Here is a 26,301-nt window from a genome sequence, read left to right on the forward strand (position 1 = left end):
GTAGTGCTTGCATTTCCATAATTTTATCAAACGAATTCGTTTTCACTGGCTGTCTGCTGTAGCAACAAACGGAATTAAGAAAAGACTTAACTCCGTTTCGTTGACAATCAGCAGTAGACGAAAGACTTCATGCATGGCTGATTGTCAACGAAACGGAGTTAAGTCTTTTGTCAATTCTGCTTGTTGCTACGACAGGGAGCCAGTGAAAACTAATTCGTTTGATAAAATTATGGAAATACAAGCACTACTTTAAACGAACAGAACTTTGTCATTCCTTGCTCATTTTTCATGATTGAGGTGTCATATGAAAGGGCAGAAACTCAGCTTTTTAGAAATGTGATTTTCGTTTTGAAATTCAGATCCTGCCCGCCAAATCACTTGTTAGTTTCCTCTCTTCATATTCATTTTAATCACTCATGCATGAAATATGCATCAAATGAGTTGCATCAAATGAAAGAGGAGAATCTAAGCTTTACAAATATGTGTCATTTATTAATTATAATTGTGATTAAGTTATGATAAAACATCGATAGTTCTCGGTTTCGTTTTTTTCTGGGACGCACTGTATAGAGATTTTATGCGGGAGGGAAACTTTGATCTCGTACGTGTCCGCGTCTCACAACTTTCTTCTCAATACTCTATGGACCGATCATACAGACCGACATCACACCAACAACACAAATATATTGCTCTGAATAGCCAAAAGTCGATCAGACAATTTTGAGTTGATTTTGTCGTTGTGACTGAGGCATTTAATGAACTTGCCTTAGTTTCTTTGTCCTTGCTGTCTGCCTTACAGGTTACTTTGAGATCGCCAGAACGCCACGCCACAAAATACTCTTCTGCCTTAATTGGGGCCACGTATCCTGGTTCGGGCTGATATGTTTTTGAAAGCAAAGAGGAAAGTCTTTTGTTCAGATCATTCAAATACGGTATAATGAAAGAATAAATTGGTATAATCTTCACACAAGCATAGAGCTAAATGATTTTGCGTAAATTCGACAGATTCAAAAGTGTAAATTTACATATTGCATGGTAAACTTGTCGCGAAGTTTACATTTACATAAGTCGGTATATATCACTAAGTTAACGTGCGTGTAACTTACTCGTTGAGAATACATGTTCCATAACATTCATGTTATCAATGAATACATTGTATAATTTCCAACAAACAAACAAATTGCTGAAACCGCTTAGTAAGGCAAATAAGATTTCCGTTATGTGCTCTGTGTCATATGATTATTCTGTTCTAATAATATGGCAAATAACCATATGTTCGAATTTCATAATAAAATCCGTATAAAAACTAAACCTTTATCGAATTAAACCTGTGTGCACCTGGGATTGCATTCCATGGTGTAGAGTAACTATATGTTTTCACACTCAATTTAGCAATTTGGTCATTCAACTTACTGCTAAGAAAATTCAAATTCATTTTAGTTTTGATCGGCCACCACGGAAAAATGTCATTCGAATTCATATTCGTTCGTTCAACTTCGCAATTCATCTGTAGATGCAACAAGCTCTCCAAATGAGTTATTTTTGTCATGTAATGAGCACATTTTGTGCATCAGCCGTCACTTGATATATGGTCTAAACAGATTTTGACGGCAGTTTTTAAAGCCCTTGGTGCTCTGTCATCCGCGGCAGAAAATATTATGAGAAGTTGATAAAGGAAATTTTACGATTGAACATGGTCACATTGATATAAGACTTTTTAGTCATAAGCTGTCACGGTTGGGTATACTTTTGTGACGCGCACTGTATTTGTCAATGTCATGTTAAGAAATTGTATTAGTTGGCGAATTACACTATTGAAACAATTTTTCCCTGTTAGACTTTGCCAGCAACTGTGCAGAAGAAGGCCCAAAATAGATGTGAATTGCCGAAACTATAGAGTTTAGTGTGACGGCATAAGCTGCCCAAGTTGCCAAGGTTGGTGGTTCCGAACAATTTTGTGCTAAACGATGGCGTTATGATCACACCGGCGCCCAACACTGAATAGGCCATTTCGTATTGAAATCAAATGTAATGCACAAGCTTGGTAACAAAGTATTTCATTCACCTGAGTGTCAAGAATAATTGTATTTCAGTAGTCTAAGTGCGAATTGCATACATTCCTAATTGCGGGACAAAGAAGGACAAGCTAAAATGTCTATCCTACCTACCACTTTTGTATGCCAATCGCATTCTGACTTTTTAAATAAGTTAGTCGTCACAGGTGAATGAAATGATGTTAGTCGTCACAGGTGAATGAAATGATGAGTCAGATGGGACTTGCAGTTTACGCATAACATTTGATTATAAAACAAAAATTGTCTATTTGCCCTGCTCCAGCCCACGTTGCTATTGCGGTGAACCTCATACGCAGGCTCTGTTGTTTTGAACCAGCAACCTGGACGACTTCTTTTGGTAGTCTTTGAACAAACTGTGTCACATTACCCCTTCCCTTGGACCCTTTCATACCTCTGGTTTTCCGCAATTACTATCTCTAATGCAGAGCCTCAACAGATGTTCAGCGTTCCTAGGGCTCGATTCGGGTACAAAAGGCGTACAGCTGAAACGCTTGCCGAAGAATACCTTTGTGATGAAGGCAACAATCCACCATTCCGAGAAGTCAGAGATATAGAGGTCAAGGTCTCGCTCTCTAACAACACATCGAGGGTCACCATTGGCAGCGGCAATCAACGAAAAATTGTCGGAGCCTTTTAATTAAAAACACAAGACATATGCGTAATCGTAATTTAATCTTCTTTGCAAAATTCTTAAACAAAGCATAGTAAATACAAATAGATACTTCAAGAACGCAGAAGCGACGGGGAGGGTGAGCACCCCAGCTTTTTTCCACCGATTTACGTTATACGATAGATCGCCCCCAGCTTACCTCTTAAAAAAAAAACGGAGTCACGTTGGAGTCAAGATGGGTTTTTCACACAAACAAGAACCCTTTACATCGAAATTGGATTGGTGTAATTTTGCAAGGAAAAGAATGATTTTATCCAATTGACAAAAACAAATGAAATTGTGTCAACTTGTCGAAATTGCAGACTGCAGGTCTTGCGCTCTTTTTTAGTATAAACCCCGTATATAATAAACTAACAAACAAAACTATGTATCGCTTTATAATCAGGTCAACAACATAAATAGCAACAAAGATTTTTTTTCAACGTTTTCCGGTAGTGTTTGACATAAGAAACAACATATCAACATTTCTAGAAAATCAGATCCCGGAAAAGCGGTCATTTTCAAAATGGCGTCACAGATGACTGCCTATAAATAATGATAAAATCATCTTCGAGATGTGATTTTAGTGTAGGTTTAGAAGGTTGGAGAATCCATTCAAACAAACAAAACTTTGTTGTTGCATTTGGAGTCAAACCCTAAATTAATTGACCCGATTACAATGCATTTTAAAAAGTGGATTATGTTAATGCCAATGAAGCACGCTTAAATGCATCACTCCATGTTGCGATAGATGATTGCGTATCAGGACAATTACCCCCTGGGCAATCACCCCCGGAAAACTCCCCACGGAAAACTACCCCCGTAGGACGATTACCCCCCGGAGAATTACCCCTCGAGGACAATTACCCCCCGGAGAATTACCCCCCGAGGACAATTACCCCCCTAGGATAACTACCCCTGAGGGCAATTACCCCCCGAAGACAATTACGCCCTAAGGACAACTACCCCCAAGGACAATTACCCCCCGAGGACAACTACCCCTCCTCCCTCCGAGGACAACTCCCCCCCCCTCCCGGACAATAACCCCCGGAGGACAACTGCCCCCCGATGACAATCACCCCCGAGGAATTTATAACAATGTGACGTATAACGCAAGCTTCTCTCCAAATTGCTATTTACAGAAAATGTCATAGACCTTCATTTTCTTTGTTATTTATGAAGTTCATTTCAGTCTTTTCAAATTATTCAATTCGATATTGGGGGGGGGGGTGGAGGTTGCCCAATTCTCCCGTATTTTTGCTACCGAGTAAAAAAAAATACATTTCTTAGAAATTGAACAATACACTGCGCGCAGATGAGTACACGTTACAGCCTTTCTCACCAACAATGCACAAAGATATTAGGATGTAAGATTTCCTTTATGCATCCTCTGTAACTCTTTTAATCAGCTGATCGTGTATTTGTCTTTGTATGAATGATCCAAAATCAAGGTTTTCTTCACGTTATCGATTTATCTCTGTTGTCATGCTGAAGTATAATACATTTTAGTGAACTGTACAAGAAGCTAAAAAAAGGTTATTCCCAATCTGGACGGAGAAGTGCGAACCGACCCGAGACCACACGCCTCGAGGTCAAGGGAGGGGGTCGCAGAAGTATTGGCGTCAGCAATAAAACCAGAAAGGTTCGCGCCATACACCGCGTGCTCTCGGCTCGCTTCATTCTTTCTATGGTCTTCATGAGAGATGGTCAGATTCGTGAACAAACTTTTTATATAACTTCGTGATCAAACTTTGGAATAATCTGTATTATTTCCATTTCTTATTCGCATTTCGCTTTCCTTCATTTTGTGGTTGATTAACACTCCTTCACTCTACATAGACTCTTATCCCAGCATTAGAGGAGTAAATAACTAGATTTTGTCATCAGTAATATAGTCAAGATGCCGAAAGCGAAAGCCCAGCAGCGGTCATCGGGGCGGGGGCGTGGAAGGAAATCGTCAGTATCAGTAGACCGTCTTGCATGGCCGGAGTGCCGGCATCGTAGTGGCGGCGAATACAGCTCCGCCGCAGTCAGCGAAAGCGGCGGGTCGGAAGAAAAGACAGCCATCGTCAGCGTCTTCATCAGCTGCCGGCAGAATTTCCGCCACGACGACCTCAACATCAGCCACGACAACGGCCTCTTCTTCAGGGACGACAGAGTTGACTGATAGGCCCATCCCCAATGTGATCGGCGCAGGCGATGATGTCCAGCCGCCGGGTGATAACGGATATACTACTAGTCAATCGGGTGAGTCGTGGCCTTTATTTTTGCACGATGCGGGAAGTAGGAGGCATGAAGAGAGCGGGGTTGGGTCGAACAGTGCTTTGACCGCACCTCAATTAATTGATGCTCATCCTACTATTACTGGCACCAATTTTTCACCCCAATTGACGCAACCGGGCCTTCCGAGCATGCGTCGTGGCATTTGCGAGGAATTGGGTTTGACCGTCCAACACGCTATGCGCGAGCGGATTTGGAAAGGGGAATACATTGAACTTGGGCATTTGCTTAAAGAGGGTTCCTCTACTTCTTCAGATTTAACCCTCGCTTTGGATCAGGCTAACGGGGGTTTTCAGCTCCGCCCCCAATCCCGTCCGCTGGTTATTCGCTCTATCGAGCAGTGGACAAGCGCTATGCTTGTATTTGTTTCCCTATTTACCGAGCGACATATGTCTAGGTCTCGCGAGCTGCTCAAATATATGAGCATAGTGAGAACTGCAGCGGCGTCAAACTATAACTGGCGCGATTACGATATACAGTTTCGTTTGCGCCACGCTACTCGGCCTGAATCTTCGTGGGCAACTGTGGACACGGAGTTGTGGTTTCTAGTGGCAACGGCTCGGTCCTTTCGCGCTTATGGGGCTGGGCCGTATGCCAGCCCTGCAGGGACACCACAGGGGGGTAGGCAGCGACAACACTCCTTTCGGGGAGGGTGGAGCTCCACCCAGCGCCGGAGGCAGGAGCGGCCGCCAGCCGTCGTCGACCCGGCTTCTGCTTCGCGTTCAATGCGGGAAAATGTCACAAAGGGCAAAGTTGCCAGTACCGGCACAACTGTTCTCGGTGCAATAATGCCTCCCACGGAGAGCTTGCCTGCATTAAAGCATCAGCAACCCCAAGCAAGTAGAATATTAGCTCCAACTCCAATTAAGTTACAATGTATGCTACCTTTCCTTCTCTCGTATGAACCTCAGATAGAAGGGCGGAAATTAATAGACGGTTTTACAAATGGTTTTTCTCTTGGTTTTACTGGGGAGCGAGTGCCCATGTCGGCCAGAAATTTGAAGTCAGCCTATGATAAACCCCTTATCATTCGAAGTAAGATTAGGAAAGAGGTACAGCTATAGGCAGGATTGTGGGTCCCTTTCCTTCGCCCCCCTTTGATAATTTTCGCTGCTCCCCCGTTGGGTTGGTTCCCAAACGCACGGCTAATGAATTTCGTCTTATCCATCATTTGTCTTCCCCAAAAGGCTCACCTGTTAATGACAATATCGATCCAGAGGAATGTGCGGTCGTGTACTCTGATTTTGATGAATCTGTCAAACCTCATTGCCGCCCTCGGACGGAACGCCTTCATGGGGAAATCTGATATTAAATCGGCTTTTCGATTGTTGCCGGTGAATCCAGCCGATTTTGATCTCCTCGGTATGTGCATTGATAGACAATTCTATTTTGACCGTTGTATGCCGATGGGTTGTTCGGTGTCCTGTGCAGTATTTGAGAGATTCAGTTCCTTCTTACAGGCATGCTGTAGGCGCATTGCGTCCTCAGAGTGCATCCTCCATTATCTCGATGATTTCTTTTTTGCGGGTAAGTCTGCTGACGAGTGTACTCACCTCATGCGGTGTTTTAAGGCTATGTGTGAGCGATTTGGTGTCCCAATTGCCAGCGAGAAGACAGAGGGCCCCGTTCAGGTTATCACTTACTTAGGTCTAGAGATTGACTCAGCCAAATTACAAGTCAGGGTCCCTGGGGAGAAAGTCGAGGCCCTACTGGGCATGCTGGAGGAGTACACGTCCAAGTCCAAGGTGACATTAAGGCAGATGCAGTCCCTTATTGGTAGCCTGAATTTTGTTTGTAAGGCGATTGGCCCTGGGAGGGCATTTCTCCGTAGGTTGATTGACTTGACGAGAGGTGTGACGAGGGCTCATCATCGAATTCGTATTTCGAAGGGCGCTAAGGCTGACCTTTTGGCGTGGAAGGAGTTTTTGTTGCATTTCAATGGCATAGTTAGCTTCGGTGACAACAACTGGAAGGACAATGATTTCTTTCATTTTTACTCGGATGCAGCGGCGAGCATAGGCTTTGGAATATATTTCGATAAGAGATGGGCCCATGCACTATGGCCGGAGGAGATACTTACTGCGCGCTATTCCATTGGTTTTCTGGAATTATTTCCTATTGTAGTAGGTGTGTCCATGTGGGGTAAGAAAATTGCTGGAAGGAAGGTGGTCTTTTGGTCGGATAACCAGACGGTGGTTGCAGTCATTAACAAGCAAACCTCTACTTGTGAGCATATCATGGGGCTCGTTCGTCGCTTAGTAGTGTTATGCCTTAAGTGGAACATCTGGTTTAAGGCAAAATATGTGCCGGGCGTTAATAACGAAATTGCTGACTCTCTGTCTCGCTTTCAGATGAAGAGGTTTCGATGTCTGGCCCCCGACGCCGATCTCGACGAATCCCCCCTTCCTCCCCATCTGTGGAGCAGCTTCATAACGAGCGACAAGTCCTGTTAAGCTCCTCTAGAGCTCGGAATACGTTGCGCACCTATGACATGGCTTGGTCTGCCTTTCAGACTTTTCGGGGTGACTACCATTTTGATATTTTGAAAATTCCCAACACTGAGCAAATCGCTTTGTTTATTTCGTATATGTCCTGGCACGAATATTCTGCTAACACAATTGCCACCTATATTTCGGGTCTGTCTTTTTTCTTGCGCAGTAAGGGATTGGAGGATATTACGCAGGTGTTTCCGATAAAGCGCTTAGTTGACGGGTGTAGGCGGCGGCATTTGCGGAAGGATGTTAGGTGCCCCATTACATTACCCATATTGCAGCGTTTGGTCTCTGTGTTGCCTACTGTGTGTTCAAATTCTTACGATTGCAAATTGTTTGCTGCGGCGTTTCTAGTGGCATTTTTTGGTTTTCTACGCGTTGGTGAGTTTACGGCCAAGAATGGGGTAATCCCCCTAGTTAGCGGTGACGTAGCGATGCGAGGGGAATCCCCTCACCGCCGGCTTGCAATTAAAGTTCGCTTCTCCGAAACAGATCAGCTGGGTGCGGGCTGTGCGATAACAATACCGGAGAGTGGTTCCCACATGTGCCCTGTAGTTGCAGTGGCAGCATACACACGCATTCGGTCAGCACAAGGCACTGCGTTCTTTAGACATTTTGATACATCTCCGCTGACTAGGCATGGATTTACTCGTATTTTGCGGCGTTGTGTATCTCTTTTAGAGCTTCCCTTACAATGTTATACAGCCCATTCCTTCAGAATAGGGGCGGCTACCTCTGCGGCTATGAGGGGATATTCTGGTGAGCAGATTCAACAGATGGGTCGGTGGACCTCTCAGTCATTTCGCCGCTATATAAGGATCGACCCACGTTTTAATGGGCGCGGGTTAATGTGCCAACTATGTTTAACAAGGCAGTTCCTTTTTACTTACGACCTTATTAGTCATCAGGAACTAAGGGGTTTTGATGGTATCATCTCATTTTCAGCAAACAGTTAGCTGGTAGGCTGGCAATTGATGTGTTCAAGTGACCTCACCCACCCCCCCCCCAACAGCTTTTTCCCTATTCTTACTTATTCAAATAGTTTAGTTGTGACAGGGAGCAGGGATTTGCCTGTTATTTAATAAGCTTGGGAAATTTAATGAATCTCAGTGTGTTGGAACCCGAAATGCTGGCTGTTTGTTTTTCGTTTTCTTCCCCTTTTGCAGCCTCGTCACTCACACACACCACTGGATTGCGTAACGAGCCTCGGGTATGGTTAGTTGGAGACTCAATGGTGCACTGGGCAGATCTTCTGGCTAAAGGACGGCGGGAAAGAAACCTCGGCCTCCCAGTTCGAACCACGTGGAGTAGGAAGCGCGGGATTACGTCAGCAACTCTCTCCATGCAGTGGACTCACCCACGGCAGTTATACCACGAGTGGGAACAGACCCTCTACCCAATGTCCACGGTAGCGGATAAAGCGAGTACGATTTTCGGACATTCTCCCTCGAATAACACTCTCCCTCGACCAACACTCTTGGTCACATTTAATTCTTTCTCCATAGCTTTGTAAGGCTAACATTAAATCGCCATGTCCCGCTTCCCCGTCCAGTGTTATAGCTTCGTTAGTGATTTTTAGCTTTGGATTTTATGTCGATCTTAACATCGAGTTATAAAGTTTAAGTGGGGCTATGGTAAATCAGTATTGTTCTTCTCGTGTACAGTAGTAATGATTAGGTATCAATAGTAGAGTTACTGTATCTTCTTGACTAGGAGATGATATTTATGCCAACATAATTATGTTCTCTATTGCTTCTTCGTCTTCCGTCTTTGAGGTATTAACTTCCGTACATGGATGATAGTGCATGATATAGTAATTGGTTAATAATGGCTTAACTTGCGTTCAACAGTTGAATCAGCACGATTACCCTACTTAAATGTTACGAGGATAGTTTACATTCGTGGAAGCATGTTGTAGGTGCTTTGAAATGCGATATATATGGCGGCGAGTTGCGTCACATCTCGTTTGGCGGCATTCTTGCGAATTTGGACGCCTATAATCGCTTATATAAGAAATATATTCGTTGTGGTAATGTAAAACTAGAGCAAGCGGTCTGTTAGGAAGGGGAGACAAAATTTGGTGTTTTTAGAGGACTGTTTTTATTGCCGTATTTATACAATTTTACGAGCCTGACTTGTCCGTAAGCTGGAGATACAATCAGTATTGCCCAGGTTCTTAAGCGGGAAGTCGTTTGGGCTCATCACGTTTTCGGTTGGGGAATGGGGGGGGGGGGGGGGGGGGGGGGTGAGCGGGACCCTGTCCGTTGAAGCTGAGATTGCCTGGCTTATGCCGTGTGTAACGCTCAGGGTTTCCGGCGGGAAGTCATCTTCGCTCACCCATGCTTGTCTGTGCAAAAAGCCGCAAGAGATGGGGGAAGCCCGTTCGCATGGCCAGGCGAATGGAAGAATTGTTACGGCTAGTCAATTGATATTACTTTGTCGCCCGGCCGGGCCCCCTATTGGTTCCTTACAGATCGCTCTCGACATAATTTGCTCGAAGTAATGAGTTACATTCATTGTTGTTTGTTTTGTTTTAATTATATTTACTTTGCTGACCAGTTTGATTAAAAAAGAGTTAATTTATGCTAATCAGCTCTCAATAAAGACCATGGTCAATCGCACATACAAATACAAAATTGTTGACTTCTTCATTTGTCTCAGAGTGGGAATAATACATTTTAGTGAACTGTACAAGAAGCTAAAAAAGGTTATTCCCAATCTGGACGGAGAAGTGCGAACCGACCCGAGACCACACGCCTCGAGGTCAAGGGAGGGGGTCGCAGAAGTATTGGCGTCAGCAATAAAACCAGAAAGGTTCGCGCCATACACCGCGTGCTCTCGGCTCGCTTCATTCTTTCTATGGTCTTCATGAGAGATGGTCAGATTCGTGAACAAACTTTTTACCACCTTCCCACCCCTAGCCGCCATTATTTGGCCGGCTGGCTAGACATACAAGTGATGAACTATAAATGTACAGTCGTATAGCCTTACTTGATTCGCTACCAGTTCAGGGTTGCGTCTGCAATAACACTGTATCTCAGTCCCTTTCTTTATTAATTATCACTTGGATAACTGATTTTCTTCGAATTATAATTTTCCGGCTTTTAGAGCATTCAAAAGCTACTTCGAGCAATTTTTTCTATTACATGTGTATGTCATGCTGAAGTATAATATGTTTTCTTGCTCTCTGGTAATTCATCTCATTTGATTTTGTAACTCCAGCACAGCGTTTTTCAACCGGGGTGCCGCAAGAGAATGATTTGGAAAACGTTGATTTTGTAAAACAAATCAAATGCTCATGATGGCTGTCTCCTGCATTTTCTGTAGTTTATCGTTTTTCATTGAAATTATATTTGTGTTTGTATGCATCTTATTTAATGTACTTAAAAATGTATAGTTATGTAAAATGAAGAAATATTTGTTACTTTATGTATATAATTATGTTCTATTTTGAAAATGCAGAAATAAAAACAAACAAACGGACAAAGAAATATCAGAAACGGTTAAAATATGTAATAACATGAAAAAATAATATTTTGAAGATACTAAAGTGTCTTCCTTCCTCGCTCGCTAACAATATTTTGACAGCAATGCAAATAAGGGCAACGAAAGGCCAGAATATCCTCATATTCGTGTATCAAGATTAAGACCGAATATATCACTTTTTATTCATGTATATTCGGCGGCAAGGTTCCCGCATACAGTACTTTAAATCGTTTCTAGTGTGTGGATTACAAGTTTTTTACCAGTTTGAAAATGTCTTCTCCTTTTTATTCTGAAATTTACCCATACGTGTGTCCATAGCACTTAACGAGTGCCAGAGTAATGCAAAATTAATAGTCTGTCAAGACTTTGGGATTTGGGAGAAACTTTTCATTTCTTAAGATGGTACCGTGACTAACAAAAAGTTAAAATAACACTGCTCCAGAGAAATGCATTTCTATGCATTTTGAAAAGCGCTGGACAATAACCTAAAACTTACATCCTTCGTGGAAATCAGCAACCGCACTGGCGTTGCATAAATTATAATACAAGGGAAATGTGTAGTAATGAGGAAGACAACGTGCTATAGTATTTGAACGAATATGGGTTCATGCAGTGGATCTTATGGGCTCGTAACCATCTCTCAATGTGTCAGATCGTCTTTTGCTATTCAATCCTGATTGTCCACGGGGGTAGTTGTCCTTTGGGGGTAATTGTCATCGGGGGAGGGGTTGTCCTCGGGGGGTAATTATCATCCGGGGGTAGTTGTCCTCGGGGGGTAATTGTCCTCTGGGGTAATTGTCCTCTGGGGTAATTGTCATCGGGGGTAGTTGTCATCGGGGGTAATTATCGTCGGGGGTAATTGTCCTAGGGGGTAATTGTCCTCGGGGGTAGTTGTCCTCGGGGGGGGGGGTAATACTCAGGGAGGTAATTGTCCTAGTTGGTAATTGTCCTCGGGGGGTAATTGTCCTAGGGGATAGTTGTCCTCGGGGGGGGGGGATTCTCCGGAGGGTAATTTTCCGGGGGGGGGGGTAATTGTCCTTGGGGAGGGGTAGTTGTCCTCGGGGGTGATTCTCCCGGGAATAATATTCGAGGGGTAATTGTCCTCAGGGGGTAGTTTTCCGGGGGGTGATTTTTCGGGGGGTGGTGATTGCCCAGGAGGTAATTGTCCTAGAACCAGGTGATAGAATGCTGATAACATTCTTTATCTTATGCGTCTTAACAAAGACATGCATTTAACAACAAAATTATTCGTGCCCCTTGTTATTTTAGCCCTAATAAGGCCGGGGGCCATTATGCCCCCCCCCCCTCCACGATTTATTTGATTGCTCGGGAACGCATATGGATGGCGCCCCGCCGCTCGCTGACTTTTTTCATTCGAGTCTTGCGCAACTTTTAAAAGAATTTTTTTGAAAATCAGACCTACGGTTACAAGGTCACGTGACGTTTTGTCTTTGTATGTCAGCCCGAAAATCGCTCATTTTCGTGATTTGTGTACAAAACATATGGAAAAGTCATTTTTCCTAAAAACAGATCAAACATGGGTTATTGGGTCTTGTTTAAAGTTTAGGTGGTTGTTATGGGAGTCAAAATAGTTGAATTGTAGTAAGAAATTAAATAAAACAACAAAAACAATGAAATACATAACTTAAAAAACAATGAAATACATAAGAAATTTCCAAAACAAGGGATAACATAAGGAATAAGCCGGCTCTTCCAATTTTTTGTTTGTATTATTATTATTCAGAATGGTCTAATAAATATGTGTAGCGAAAAAGAATGCTTAAATATGATTAATATATGATTTATGGGTAAAATGTGATTTGTATGACTCTATTTGCATAAATTACCATAAATATGCAAATGAGTAAATTTTTCAAAAATTGAAATTATCATATTATTCTATACACTTCACTAGACATGCGTGCAAATTTTCGCGGCGATCGGCCGTTTAGCGGCCGATAATGGCCCCCCGGCCGTACTAAGACCTCAAATAGCCCGGCCTTTTTAGGGTTAATGTTTTTTGTGGTTTTTGTTTTCCTAACTCAAGAAAGAAATTTGTCTGGTTGAATTAAGGCTTATTTGAACACTTTTAGAAGTAAGTTTCAATATGTCCCGTGCTCAAGAAACACAAATTATCACAAGTTAATTGTTCGCATACTTCAGAAATTACAAATATTGGTAAGAGTATGAATCATTTAGTAAATTAGTAGTTAACTGTAAACATTCTTACTGCTTTTTCGATGGTACGTCCCAATAGATGCAGTACCGGGACTTGAGAAAATTGCTGAATGGGGCATCGTCACTTTTACTGGATATTTCAACTTCGCATCAGACGGTGACGCCTTAAGACCAACACAAATTATTGCTTGATCCTCTGTTAACAGGTCTACCAGTTCAGCTGGGACTTCAGGTACTGCATGGATGTCTTCAACGCCCCAATTCTCACTTGGATGAAACTGGACTTTAATGCCATACTTTTCGATGCGAATCAAGCCTGATTGCTGATGGGATGCCCCCATGGATTCACGAACAACATCTTGTACGACCTGTTCAGAAGATGCAGAGTCTATGTTTTGCTGTTCTCTTTTTGAGGTCTCTACGTTTGCTTCGCTATCCACCTGTTTTTCGACACTCCCGCTTTCCTTTTTTGAACCAACGACTAGATCTAAAAAAATGGGGAAAAAATGAGGTGTTATACAGTGCGTCCCAGAAATCCTCCTCTTTCATTTGATGCAACTCAAAAAAACAGAATTGTCAAAAGACTTAACTTCATTTCGTTGACAATCAGCCATGCAGGAAGTCTTTCGTCTACGGCCGATTGTCAACGAAACGGAGTTAAGTCTTTTCTAAATTCCGTTTGTTGCTAAGGCAGGCAGCCAGTGAAAATGAATTCGTTTGATAAAATTATGGATATGCAAGGACTACTTTAAACATACAGAACTTTGTTATTCCTTGCTCGTTTTTCGTGATTGAGGTGTCATTTGAGAGGGCAGAAACTCAACTTTCTGGAAATGTGATTTTCTCTTTGAAATTAAGATACCGTCCGCCAAATGCCTTTTTGGTTTCCTCTCTTCATATTCATCTTAATCGCTCATGCGTGAAATATGCATTATATGAGTTACACCAGAAAAACAGAAAAACAGGGCCACCTACAAAGAGGACTCTCACAGCGACAATACATAATTTTTAGAAAGCGGTATATACCCCTACTTTTTGATTACATTATCAAGGATGATTCCAATATATTTTTCTTTTTCTACATGATCTAGGATATATATTTTGCAGTTGGTGTGATGAAAAGAGGGAACACAAAGGAAAAGAAACACTTGTCAAAATATAAGGGATACCTGTCAGATTTAAAAAGAGACATTTATCAGGGATGGTAAGAGGCACTTCTTGTACTTTAAAAGGGGCACTCACCTGAGATGAATAGGGGCACTTTTGACAAAGGAAAATGGGAAATTGTCGAAGAAAAGGGACACCTATCAGATTTTAATAGAGGCGTTTATCAAAGATGTGATCAAGGGTATTGATAAAAAGAGGTAGGGGCTCTCATTAAAAAAGAAAATTTGGCATTTATCAGAAGAAAAAATGGCACTTATTGGAAAGATGAAGGGGTCAATTTTCGATATAAAAGGGCACTTATCAGAGGTAGAAAAAGGCACTCATCAGATAAAAAAAGGGCACTTTTCAGAAGGAGAAGGTGCATTTGTTAGAAACAAAAAGGGCACTTGTTGAAGTAAAAGGGAACCTTTCAGATTTTAAGTTCGGCAATTATTGGAGAAGGGGGTACTAATAACAATGTGAAATGGGCAACTTTAAGCAATAGATAGGGGCACTTATGTAAAATAAATGGGGGCTCATTTCCTATGTAAAAAGGGGCACTTTAGGGGTACTTGAAAGAGTCCCCCTCCCCGGGTATGCCGCCTGTGAATGTGCATTTGCATAGAGGGCCTATGATGGTAACTATCGGAGTCGAGCTTATTCATGTCCAAATAAAACACAGACAGTTGGCTCGGCTATTTTCTAACATTAACAAATCAAACTTTGGAGGCTCATTCCAAAAACACAAATTTGGAAAACCGAGCAAATTCTTCGAAAACAGCGAATGTGGATATCGAGCGGCCCTTATCGCGGTCTATGTAGCCCTATGATGTTCTTTTAAAAGGAGAGTTGAGTTTTTGTTTAAGACCGCAAATACCTTCAAAGTGTATGGTTATTGCTCTTATATTCTTATTTATCACATTCCTAGTGCCCTTTTAGAACCTAAAATTGCTATAGAAGGAATGTTAGACCCCGAATTGTGTGAACTTAGATTGAATACGATCATACCAATTCAGCCCCACTTTCCCCAAAAATATGGTGACTGTTAATTAATTATTTAATTAATTAATAATAACAATAGACGGGCCGGCTGGTTCTGCGTATTATAACCAACACGAAAATGCCAACAAAAAGCCGATATTGTTGGCTGGAATAAAACGTATAAGGTGATATCTTGTTTTACAACGGCTAGCTGTAACAAAATTACCAAATACTTGTGAGGCACCACAAATATTAGAGTTGTTATATTTATGAACATTTCAGCCGTCTCTAAACCGATTTTGATCAAACGAAGATGATTCAGTCATTTAAATTGTATATACTTTCAAATTTGACACTCGGTTTTTTATTATCTCACAACAAAATTATTTTGAATAGTGCCCTCTGCAACAAAACTGAACTATCCCTTGAACAACCAAGGTTAGTAGTAGACTACGCCAGTTCAATGGAATAACCTTAATTTATCAGTGACTTAGTAGTCATCTCCCTTGAATCTCCAATATCAACATCTGATTTAAATATTGTCCTAAATGAATAATGATAATAATAAATAATAAATGGGAAATGTCAGATAAATGTACAGTACCAGGCGCGGCGATCGCGGGGGGGGGGGGGGGGGGGGGGGGGGGGGTGGGGGGACTTGTTTCCTCCCTTAATAATTTTAGGGGGATCGTCCCCACCCCCCCCCCCCCCCCCCCCCCCCCGGGGGGGGATTTGAAAACGTGCACAGAAACCAATATATAGCAAACACACTTTTAGGCCCTGGAGGGCTCAAGAGTGCAGCGATTACATGAATACAAATGCGAAAATCTTCTCGCTCATTCGCTACGCTCCCTCGCATAATATCCTTACAAAATGTACAAGTAAATAACCCCCCCCCCCCCCCCCCAGTCATCACAAGAAATCGCCGCCCCTGCACAATACATAAGCCAGTACGTACGAAATATCAACTTAACTTACCATTATCAATTAACTGTGCGTGTAGAGGTGTTTCGAATGCTGACATGAGGAAAGGTGTACTTCCACTTTTATTGCCCCTATTTAAGTCCGCTCCTTGGCCAATGAGAAACTGTACAACATCGAGATGACCTCCGAGTGAGGCCACTTCTAGAGGTGTCCTGCCATTAAAATCAGCCCTATTTGGATTCGCTCCTTGGCCAATAAGAAGCTCTACAACATCGAGATGACCATTTGATGATGCCGCGTGGAGAGGTGTCCTACCATCATTACCAGCCCTATGCATTTCTGCTCCTCGGCCAATGAGAATCCGTACAATCTTGAGATGACCAGTGGATGATGCCGCGTGGAGAGGTGTGCTGCCATAAAAGGTAGCCTTTTTTACATCGGCTTTTTGGCCAATTAAAAACTTTACAACATCGAGGTGACCATTGGATGATGCCGCATAGAGAGGTGTCCTGCCACCTTCACCTGCCCTATTTAGATCTGCTCCTTTGCCAATGAGAAACTTTACAACATCGAGATGACCTTCGAGTGATGCCGCTTCTAGAGGTGTGCTGCCATTTTGACCAACCCTATTTAGATCTGCTCCTTGGCCAATAAGAATCCGTACAATCTTGATATTACCCGTAGATGCTGCTGTATAGAGAAATGTCAAATCATCATTGTCAGCCTCAGATAGGACTGCTCCTTGAAACTTGTCCCCATCCATGATAAGAATTTAACTTATCTGAGTGTATGCTTGTAATATCTAAACTATTTTAACTGAAGTATAGGCTATTTGATCAGCCAAGTAGTCCAGCCGAAGACAAAAAGTTATGGAGAAGCTGTGTTTCAAGGTCCATTTTATTGTCGCCCCAACGGCCTCCAAGTTATAGAACGAAGATAAATAGATAGCCTAGACCGTGCCGATTATCATCTGCTCCGACTTTAACGGCTGAAAGTGGTTTAAGGCGCCTGCAAACTTTAATTGAAACGCGTGATTATTCTTGCCCTGAAGGTGATCACCTCTTCTCATTATACATTCTCTTAACTGTTCAGGTCCGCTGCATCGGTATCTTGGCGAATAAATATGACTGTCTTCCAATCTGATATCAATGTCATACATCCATCAACTCCAGGGCCTATCTCACTGAGCGGCGAATGCTTGCGAACGTAGCGAATTTGGGGTTTCGCCAGAGTTTGTAAAATGTTGTAAAAGGTTGCAAGAAAGATCGCAAACAGTTTTCTTTGTTTTAAACAGTTTTTCTTGTCGCAAGGAAATTTTGAACATGTTCAAAATTTCTTTGCGAATTTATTTTTCCGCAAACAGTTGCAGGCGTTTGCAAAACAGTCGTTAGCGTTTGCAAAACAGTCGTAAGCCTTTGCAAACGGTTGTTAAACGGTTTTGCTCTTTGTTTTCGTCAGTTTTCTGTGTTTCGCCAAAGCTAGCGACCACGTTACCATATGGTTCCTTTATAAAATCGACCCATTGAGTACCAGTAGTTAGCAAAAGGTCTCAAACGTTCACAAATAGTGGCAAAGGATTGGCAAATAGCTGCTAATCTTCGCAAAAGTTGTCGCTAAAATTTGTTTACAGTCGCTAATAGTCGCCAACTGCCTTTCGCAAACACTTTCGGAGACATTCGCTCAAATGTTGCTAATTGTCGCTAAACGTCACTTAATGTCGCTGATTTTCGCCAACATTCGTCAGAAAAGTTGGCGAATCCAAATTCGCAACGTTCGCAAGCATTCGCTGCTCAGTGAGATAGGCCCTTAACGTAGTCAAATATCGAATGTGTATAGGCGACATACACGTAGGCCTATATAGATGACAATGCTGTTATTCCGAGATAAACCAAAACCCAGCGCGATCTCATAGGAGACTTGTTTGCTATCATAGTTCAAAACAGATATACAGTGCTGTGCTGTATGTATCGATACCAAATATCCCACCAATTTCACGTGGCGAAAAGAGCCCGATGCCCCAATCATTACGGCAGCGTGATTGGCTGAAATACACGCATACAATTAATATGCTAGTATAATTAGCGATGTGCGTAATAATGGAAAATCTACGTAACAATAGAATATATTTACAAACCAGACAAAACCGGTTGGAACATGTCTGTAAAGCAATACAGAATAAGTGGAAAAAACCACGCAAGTGAAATTAGGTCTCCCTAGTCGCCATTTTGAAAAATGGGAAAGCAATGCCTATTAAACATGTACCAATCAATGCAACACTTTTAAAACGTTATTACACATTGCAAAAGTAAGATACAGTTTCAGCAAAAGTTTTTAAAATCGTGACATTTTGGTCACTACAAAATGTTTAAGCGCCTTATCATGGGTGCTCATGCAGCTACGTATTATACAGCCGGGGTAGTTTATAAATTGACATATTTGTATTATTATCTTCTTATTATTATTATCATTATGTTCTTTAAAAAAGATTCCTACTGATTTTCCTACTGATAAGTGCATCTTCAATCTGTTCAATAAGAACCCCTTCCATTTCTAATAAAGTACCTTTTTTTTACCTTTCAATAAGTACCCCTTTTATCTGCTCTTATATGCAACAAAATTGTAGTTTCTTAGAAAATCGGACTGGAGGACGCGGGGGTAGTGTGCGGTGGTCTTTACTCTATACTACCTTTTTTCTCCCTCACTTATATCTCTCTTCATCTCTCTCTCACTCTCTTCTCTATCTCCCTCTCTCTTCATTTATATCATTCATTCATTAAAAATAATTTATTGTAATACTTTCCTCGCAGCCGCAAGGCCGAATTGCGAACGTTTACAATTACCATGTCACACAAATTATCAATAACACACAAATCTGTTAGACATTCTGGCCCGGACATTTGGAATGATTTACCCGACAACATAAAGTCTTGTTCAACCATCTACTCCTTAAAAGCTACACTTAAACGACAAATAATACAATCGTATGCTCCCCTCTCTTTAAATTAGTATAACAAAACCGTGACTTATTTATTCTTTATCATGCAACTGCTCACTGCACCTGCACTTGCACCGCATCCTCTTGGTCACTCAGTTTTTCGAAGAGAGTTATGTCGCCAATTCTTTTTACGAGGCCGCCATCCATCTCCATCTAACCGCTCACGATGGTGGTCTCCTGCGTTCCAAATTACCTCTTTAATTTATTGAAAATATTTCATATTTCTTATGTTATTGTATGCTTCGTACATGTTTATCGAATGATATAATTGTACATGATTTTTCATTTAATTACTTTTGTAAACATTGTATTCATTGTATTTGTTATTGTTCGAAATTTTGTACTTTGACTTTGAATTTGTATATTTTTGAAAGCAGAAATAAAATCAATCAAACAAACAAACTTCAAGATGTACATTTAAAACATCGACAATAAAAAAAGTTATTAGAGTAGCATAAACAGAACAAAAGCAACTGCATCAACAACTCAGTGAATTATTGGACGGGAATCAATTATTACACCCTAATCAGTCTGGTTTTAGACCTAAACATTCAACAGCTACTGCCCTTGCAAAACTTGTAAATCAATGGTCGTTGAATATTAATAACAAAGAAATTTCTGGAGTTGCCTTCATAGATCTTCGGAAGGCTTTTGATAATGTTGACCATGAGCTACTTTTACATAAACTAGCTTGTATACGTTGTAGTAATAGGACTATTTATTGGTTCAAATCACATTTAGGTGATCGACAACAAGTGACCCAATTCAAAGGAGCCAATTCGCATCTATCAACCATCAAATTAGGTGTGCCACAAGGTTCAATTCTTGGTCTCCTTTTATTTTAAATTTATGTTTAATAACAGTCTACCTGGGTGTACTCCTGAAGGTATCATAGACATATATGCTGACGATACGACACTTACCGTCAGTGCAAATGATGCAACTGTTGGGGGAGAGAAAATAATTGTTGCATTAGATAGAGTCATGGCGTGGATTAAAGAAAATCGTCTAGTCCTTAACACTGACAAAAATTGTGTCATGATAATAGGCTCTCGTGATAATCTCTGGGAAAATTCATTCTTTCACCATTTCATTAAATGGCAATTTGATCAAAAGAGTTAATTTCACCAAATGCTTAGGCCTTTTGATAGATGAACAATTGAATGGTCTAAACAAATCGAAAAATGGAAAATGGAATTACTTTTACTGACGATAAAGAAAAAGTAGATACTCTAAACAAACAATTTGAGTCTGTATTTAAAGACACTAATGATGGTCCTTTTCCACCATGTGAAGAAAGAAATGATGTTCCTGCCATGAGTGATATTCATTGTTGTGTCGCTGGCGTATGTAAGTTGCTCAAAAGCATTGACGTTAATAAGGCTCAAGGTCCTGATGGATTATCTCCCCGTGTATTGAAAGAAGGGGCGGAGCAGCTTGCACCCTCGCTTTGTCAATTGTTCAATATGTCACTTTCTAAAGGAGAGTTACCAATTGACTGGCGAAGAGCAAACGTGTCTCCCCTTCTTAAGAAAGGTAACAAAGAAGACCCGGGTAATTATCGCCCAATATCACTTACTTCAATTACTTGTAAACTACTCGAAAAACTTGTTTGTAAACATCTTGTTGATCATTTTAATCTACACAATGTCTTATGTGATAACCAGCATGGTTTTCGCGAAAAGCGGTCATGCGAGACTCAATTGATTGAAGCTATTCACGACTGGAGTAGTTGGATGAACTCCGGCTATAGTGTTGACATAGCATATTTAGACTTCGCTAAAGCGTTCGATAGCGTGTCGCACAATTTATTAGAACGAAAGTTAAAAATGTATGGTATTCAAAATCCAAATTTAAAATGGATCATGAATTTTTTGAAAAATCGTTCACAACGAGTCGTCCTCAATGGTGAATACTCTAATTGGGTAGACGTAAAATCAGGTGTACCACAAGGGACAATTTTAGGTCCAATCATATTTTTATGTTTCATAAACGACATTTCCTATAATATTGATTCAACTATAAGACTTTACGCAGATGATTGTATTTTATATAGGCCTATCCACTCTATTGAAGATTGCAAACTTTTACAAAAGGATTTAGAAAATCTAGATAAGTGGGCAAATTCATGGCTACTTGATTTCAATGTAAACAAATGTAAGATAATGCAAATGTCAAGAAAGTCCTCTAAACCACAGTATGAATATAAATTGGGTGGACATAAATTAATTAACACTAAGTCAGAAAAGTATTTGGGCATTACTATAAATGATACCCTTAATTTTAATTCTCATTGTAACGAAACATACGCAAAGTGTAGTAAGATTGTAGCTATAATCAAAAGAAATTTTCTTTAATTGCCCACGTTCTGTGTTTAAAACCTTATATGACTCTCTTATACGTCCATGTCTAGAATATTGTTGTATTGCATGGGACCCCTATAGAGTTTCACATATAAATATTATTGAACGTGTCCAAAAACGATATTTAAGAATGATGTTTAGAGACTGGGAAACAAGTTACCATGAACTATTAGAAAAATCAAGTTTTGCAAAATTAGAAGAAAGACGCAAGTACCACAGATTAGTCATGTTTTATAAAATAATAAATAATATGGTAAATGTTGGTCCGATTGAAAAAATTATACGTGCTCACAGAATTGGGCGTAATGATCATAATATGAAAATGTACGTACCATTTGCAAAAACAGATTATTTCAAAAACTCTTTTTATATAAGAACTGCCAATGAGTGGAACATGCTCCCAAGTAATGTTATTAATAGTCCATCTCTTTCAACTTTCAAAATATCATTAAAAAGTTGCTTACATATTTAACTTTTTAAACTCCGCAATAACAATTTGTTTTTACATTTTTATACAATTACATCCAAATTCGCGCAATATCAACTATATTTTAATTTTTACCTTAGATCATGCTGCAAATTTTTTTATATAGCATTTTGATCCCTGAAATACCCAATCATTTGTATATTCAATAATGCTGTTTTGCAATCAATAATATTTTATGTATTTATTTTCGCTCTAAACTACATTGTGTATATAATTATTTGATGTATTATCGTGTTTGATATCATTTTTTTGTTGTAACTATGTTATGCAATAATAATATTTGTGAACTTTGCTTTTTATCAGGGATGCAGACTTGTACGGGTTTTTCAAACCCTTTTCTGCATCCCTAGACATGCTTGTATGAATAAATACAATACAATACAATACAAAAAAAGTATGTAAACTTAGCCAGAAAAAAATATTAGCATGATAAAGAGAGCAAAGATTTGTTTGCCTGAACAATCCTTAACGTTACTTTATAACAGTCTAGTGTTGCCACGATTAAATTCCTGCTCTGTTGTGTGGTCGAACAGATTTCATTCCCATACAACTAAGCTGCAAAAACTGAAAAGAGGGCCGGAAGAATAATATTGAACAGGACATATGGCACACCGTCGGCTGATTTGTTCACAAGTCTTAAATGGATGACACTAGACAAACGGTTCGAGTTAAGTCGCGTTATGATGATATATGAATGCGTTAATATAATAATAATAATAATAATAAAAACGTTACTTATAAAGCGCTTACCACCGAAGTCTCTAAGCGCTAAATATCTTAGCGCCTTCCTACCTTCAATGATGTACATGATCATCATACAAGGCAAATTATATAGATAGTGGATGTTTACGTGTGCCCACATTTCACACTGATTTGTATAAGTGTAGCACAATTTTGCCTTCTATATTTGAATGGAATAAGCTAGAAAATTCGATGAGAACGGCTTCTTCTATCAATTTAAGAGATTGCTTAAACAAAGTTTTAATTTGTGAATAGATTAGCCAAACATACAACACGTGCATGTTCTGTAATATAAATATGATTTATTCACATAATTACGACCTATTCAATATGTTTCTATTGACATTACAGTTGAACTAGGTTAATGCTATATCATTATTTTGCAAACGAGTATTCGTTTGTGCCACGTCTATTTGATGTGTTATATCTTTCTAAATGTACTATGGAATTATGTTCATGTTTATTCAGGACCCCATGGAAGACCACTACTTATTGGTGAATGGGCTACCCTGACAAAAGATTCCAAATAAATAAATAAATAAAATGAGTAGAATGATCAAGAAATAAGCATTAAAATCAATAAGATATGTTGAATTTAATAAGGTAAAATATGACGATAGAGGGAAAGAAAATATACAACAATGATGAAGGAGAGAGGGAGAGGGAGGAGAAACAAAAAGGGAAGAAAAGAAATTGTTAAAAGGAGACATGAAGAGAGAAGAAAATACGTATGAGTGAGGAGAGAAAGACATAGATAAATAGATAAGAGAGAAAGAGAGAGGGAGAAAGAAAGAGAAGGATAAAAACAGAAAAAAGAGAACGAAAATGGAAGAGTTAAAGAAATGACATGAACATACAAAACAAGATGCAAGAAATAATATAATCCTCGATATCAAGATAAAAATTGTAATCTTCAAATTTGTACTATTAAATTTATTAAGATTCATGTCGTCTGTTTGCTCTTATCGATTTTCATTTAGTAATCTAATGAAATATGAAAATGCACTATTCCTTAACTTGTTTGTTCTCAATTTAATTTGCGGCTAGGCCTGGCTATGTCTCGTTGCGCGTGTGTTAGGTTCACGGGTCGAGTTGAACGCATATATCTCTCTCTTCATCTCTCTCTCTCTATCTCTCTCTCCATCTTCCTCTCTCTATATCTCTCTATCTTTCTCTTTATCTCCCTCTTCATCTTACCTTCACTCTCTATCTCTATAACGCTCTACCCATTTACCAACATATGAAGATATCGCTTCCAAAAGGTACTACATCCATAACTCCAAGTTCTGAGAAACACGATTTTTAAATTATCATAGATAGCAATGTCAGTTTGCAATGGTACTTTGGCTGATTATACTATTGTATGGTGCAAGTATAAAACCACTCAAAAAGCAAAGCAAATATGTACACAAAGTGAATTAATTACAAACTTGAAATGGAGTAATACCTATTATGATAATCGAATTGGGGGAAATAGAGGTACCCCTTCTCCAAAAGTGAGAGCATTTATTTCATAATCACGATAGACAGTGGTACAAATATATCGTAATTATACAGGTATATATCACAAAATAGCATACATGGACAAGGACTGGATTAACCAAAGCAGGGCATAACATATAAACATCAAACATACAGTTAAATTTACAACGTAATATAGTAATCAATAAATGAAGTAAGTGAATTATCAATGAAAAAAGGTGAATTAAAAAAATTATTTACAACACGTTATAATTATAGCACAAATTCTTAATCATAACATCTGTTTAAATTCAGCATTTAGAACAGAGAACAAGGTCAGCATTGATAACATCTGCAGTAACCGCTCTGGTATAACTAGTATGGGGTGATATTATAGGTGTTATCTTTATCAAAAAGAAATAGTCAGACACGATGAGAACAAATAAACGAATATTGAGCACTCAGGTCCATGACAAAGTGTAGTACAAAATAATGACGTATGTGTTATTGACAGGGTGCACAAAAAATACAACATATACAGTGTGAGTCAAAAAAAGTTTACACCTAGAAAATTGCTAATTGTTTTAAAAATCATCTATGAACAGTACATTATTATACTTTTATCCCAAATCTTTTAGTATCAATTTGTGTGGTATGTGTTCAAGCTTGGATGAACAGCAGTCATTGTTTGCGAGAGTGCAAAAATCGACATGCGCCAAGGTTGCTTATGTGATGTTTGAATAAAACAATTGGGATGTGGGTATTAATTCGGTCTTTGCAGATCCAAATAACATCCCTAACAAAATTAATCAGGCCACACATATCAAATATCGAATATAACATATCAACGAACATTTGTGCGCGTGTTTGTGTGTGTGACGTTGCTTCTGCAAAAAGCATACGCAATGCATTTCATTTGATACATTCAATTCATTCTCTCACTCCGCTAATCCCAGCATAATACATACTGTAGGCATCACTTTGGCGCAAGTTGATTTTTGCACTCTCGCAAACAATGCCCCCTGTTTAATAATTCAAGCGTTAATACATATCTCACAAAAAAATATACCAAATGATTTGGGATAAACTTTTCTTTCATAAGATGTATAGTTTTTTTTCTGTTCATAGATGATTTTTAAAATAATAAGCAATTTTCTAGGTGTAAACTTTTTTGGGACTCACACGGTATATGGCGTCGTGATTGGGGATCAGTTTTTGATGAGGAGTCCATGAAGAAACAGAATACCAGTTCTATTTCCAGTTCAATACAGATGTAATTATTTGGCAGAGTTCAACAACTCTCAATACAATTGCATTGTATAGAATAGAGATTACAAGAAGTATGTGTTCGCCGGTTGATGGTTAAAATTCAAGTCCCCCGATTCGGAAAACTTTGCTATCAAGAATTCTGTTTGGTTTTGGGAGTGAAACAATTTTGGATTGGTGACTTAAACATGCTTTTGATTGGTCTTTGGTTGACTGTTTATCAGGGTTGCTATGGTATTATGTGGTAATGAAGTACTGTACGTCTAGGGATAATGGGATTCTGTTTGAGATCATGGAAGTGAGGGAAGGTGAATGACTGGAGGGGAGATAGGAGTGATCAATACATGTACTAAATAGCAATGGAACACAATAAGGTACAATAAACATTTAGAACAAAACGAGAAAAGCAAGCAGCAACGGCTATAGGCAAGTTAATTATAATACATTATTCGTCTATTTAAAAGATCAAGTTCAATTGTACTTATTCAAATAAAAGCCTACTCACATACACATCAGAAATACAGCACATATGCAATTCATTATACAAGGCATCGAGGGAACCAACGGCCAAGGCGTTCTTGTAAAGATACACCTTGATAGATTATTGACATAGATGGCAGAAATTAGGAGGGTACATATATTGGCACATAAAATTTAACTCGTTTGATCTATACATTAACCTCATTAACAACTGTGCATTAAATCAGTCAGATAACTACACTATGTAGTTGACCCCTGCACAGACACTTTTATCAACTCCAATTTTAAATTGATAGG

At 39.7% G+C, this 26,301-nt stretch overlaps 1 protein-coding gene across 1 annotated transcript; it reads right to left on the bottom strand.

Annotated features, from left to right (window-relative positions):
- Positions 1 to 7,909: 7,909 nt before the first annotated feature.
- On the bottom strand, positions 7,910 to 16,974 carry LOC105438764 (ankyrin repeat domain-containing protein 29-like). Its single transcript, XM_030993612.1, has 3 exons — positions 16,266 to 16,974; positions 13,429 to 13,647; positions 7,910 to 8,004 (listed from the first exon to the last, which is right to left on the bottom strand). Exons 1-3 carry the CDS (start codon positions 16,972 to 16,974, stop codon positions 7,910 to 7,912), a joined length of 1,023 nt encoding a protein of 340 aa, XP_030849472.1.
- Between the last annotated feature and the right edge of the window lie 9,327 nt (positions 16,975 to 26,301).

This window comes from Strongylocentrotus purpuratus, unplaced genomic scaffold, assembly GCF_000002235.5.
Source record: "Strongylocentrotus purpuratus isolate Spur 01 unplaced genomic scaffold, Spur_5.0 spur5_scaffold_20, whole genome shotgun sequence".
Taxonomy (NCBI): Eukaryota; Metazoa; Echinodermata; class Echinoidea; order Camarodonta; family Strongylocentrotidae; genus Strongylocentrotus; species Strongylocentrotus purpuratus.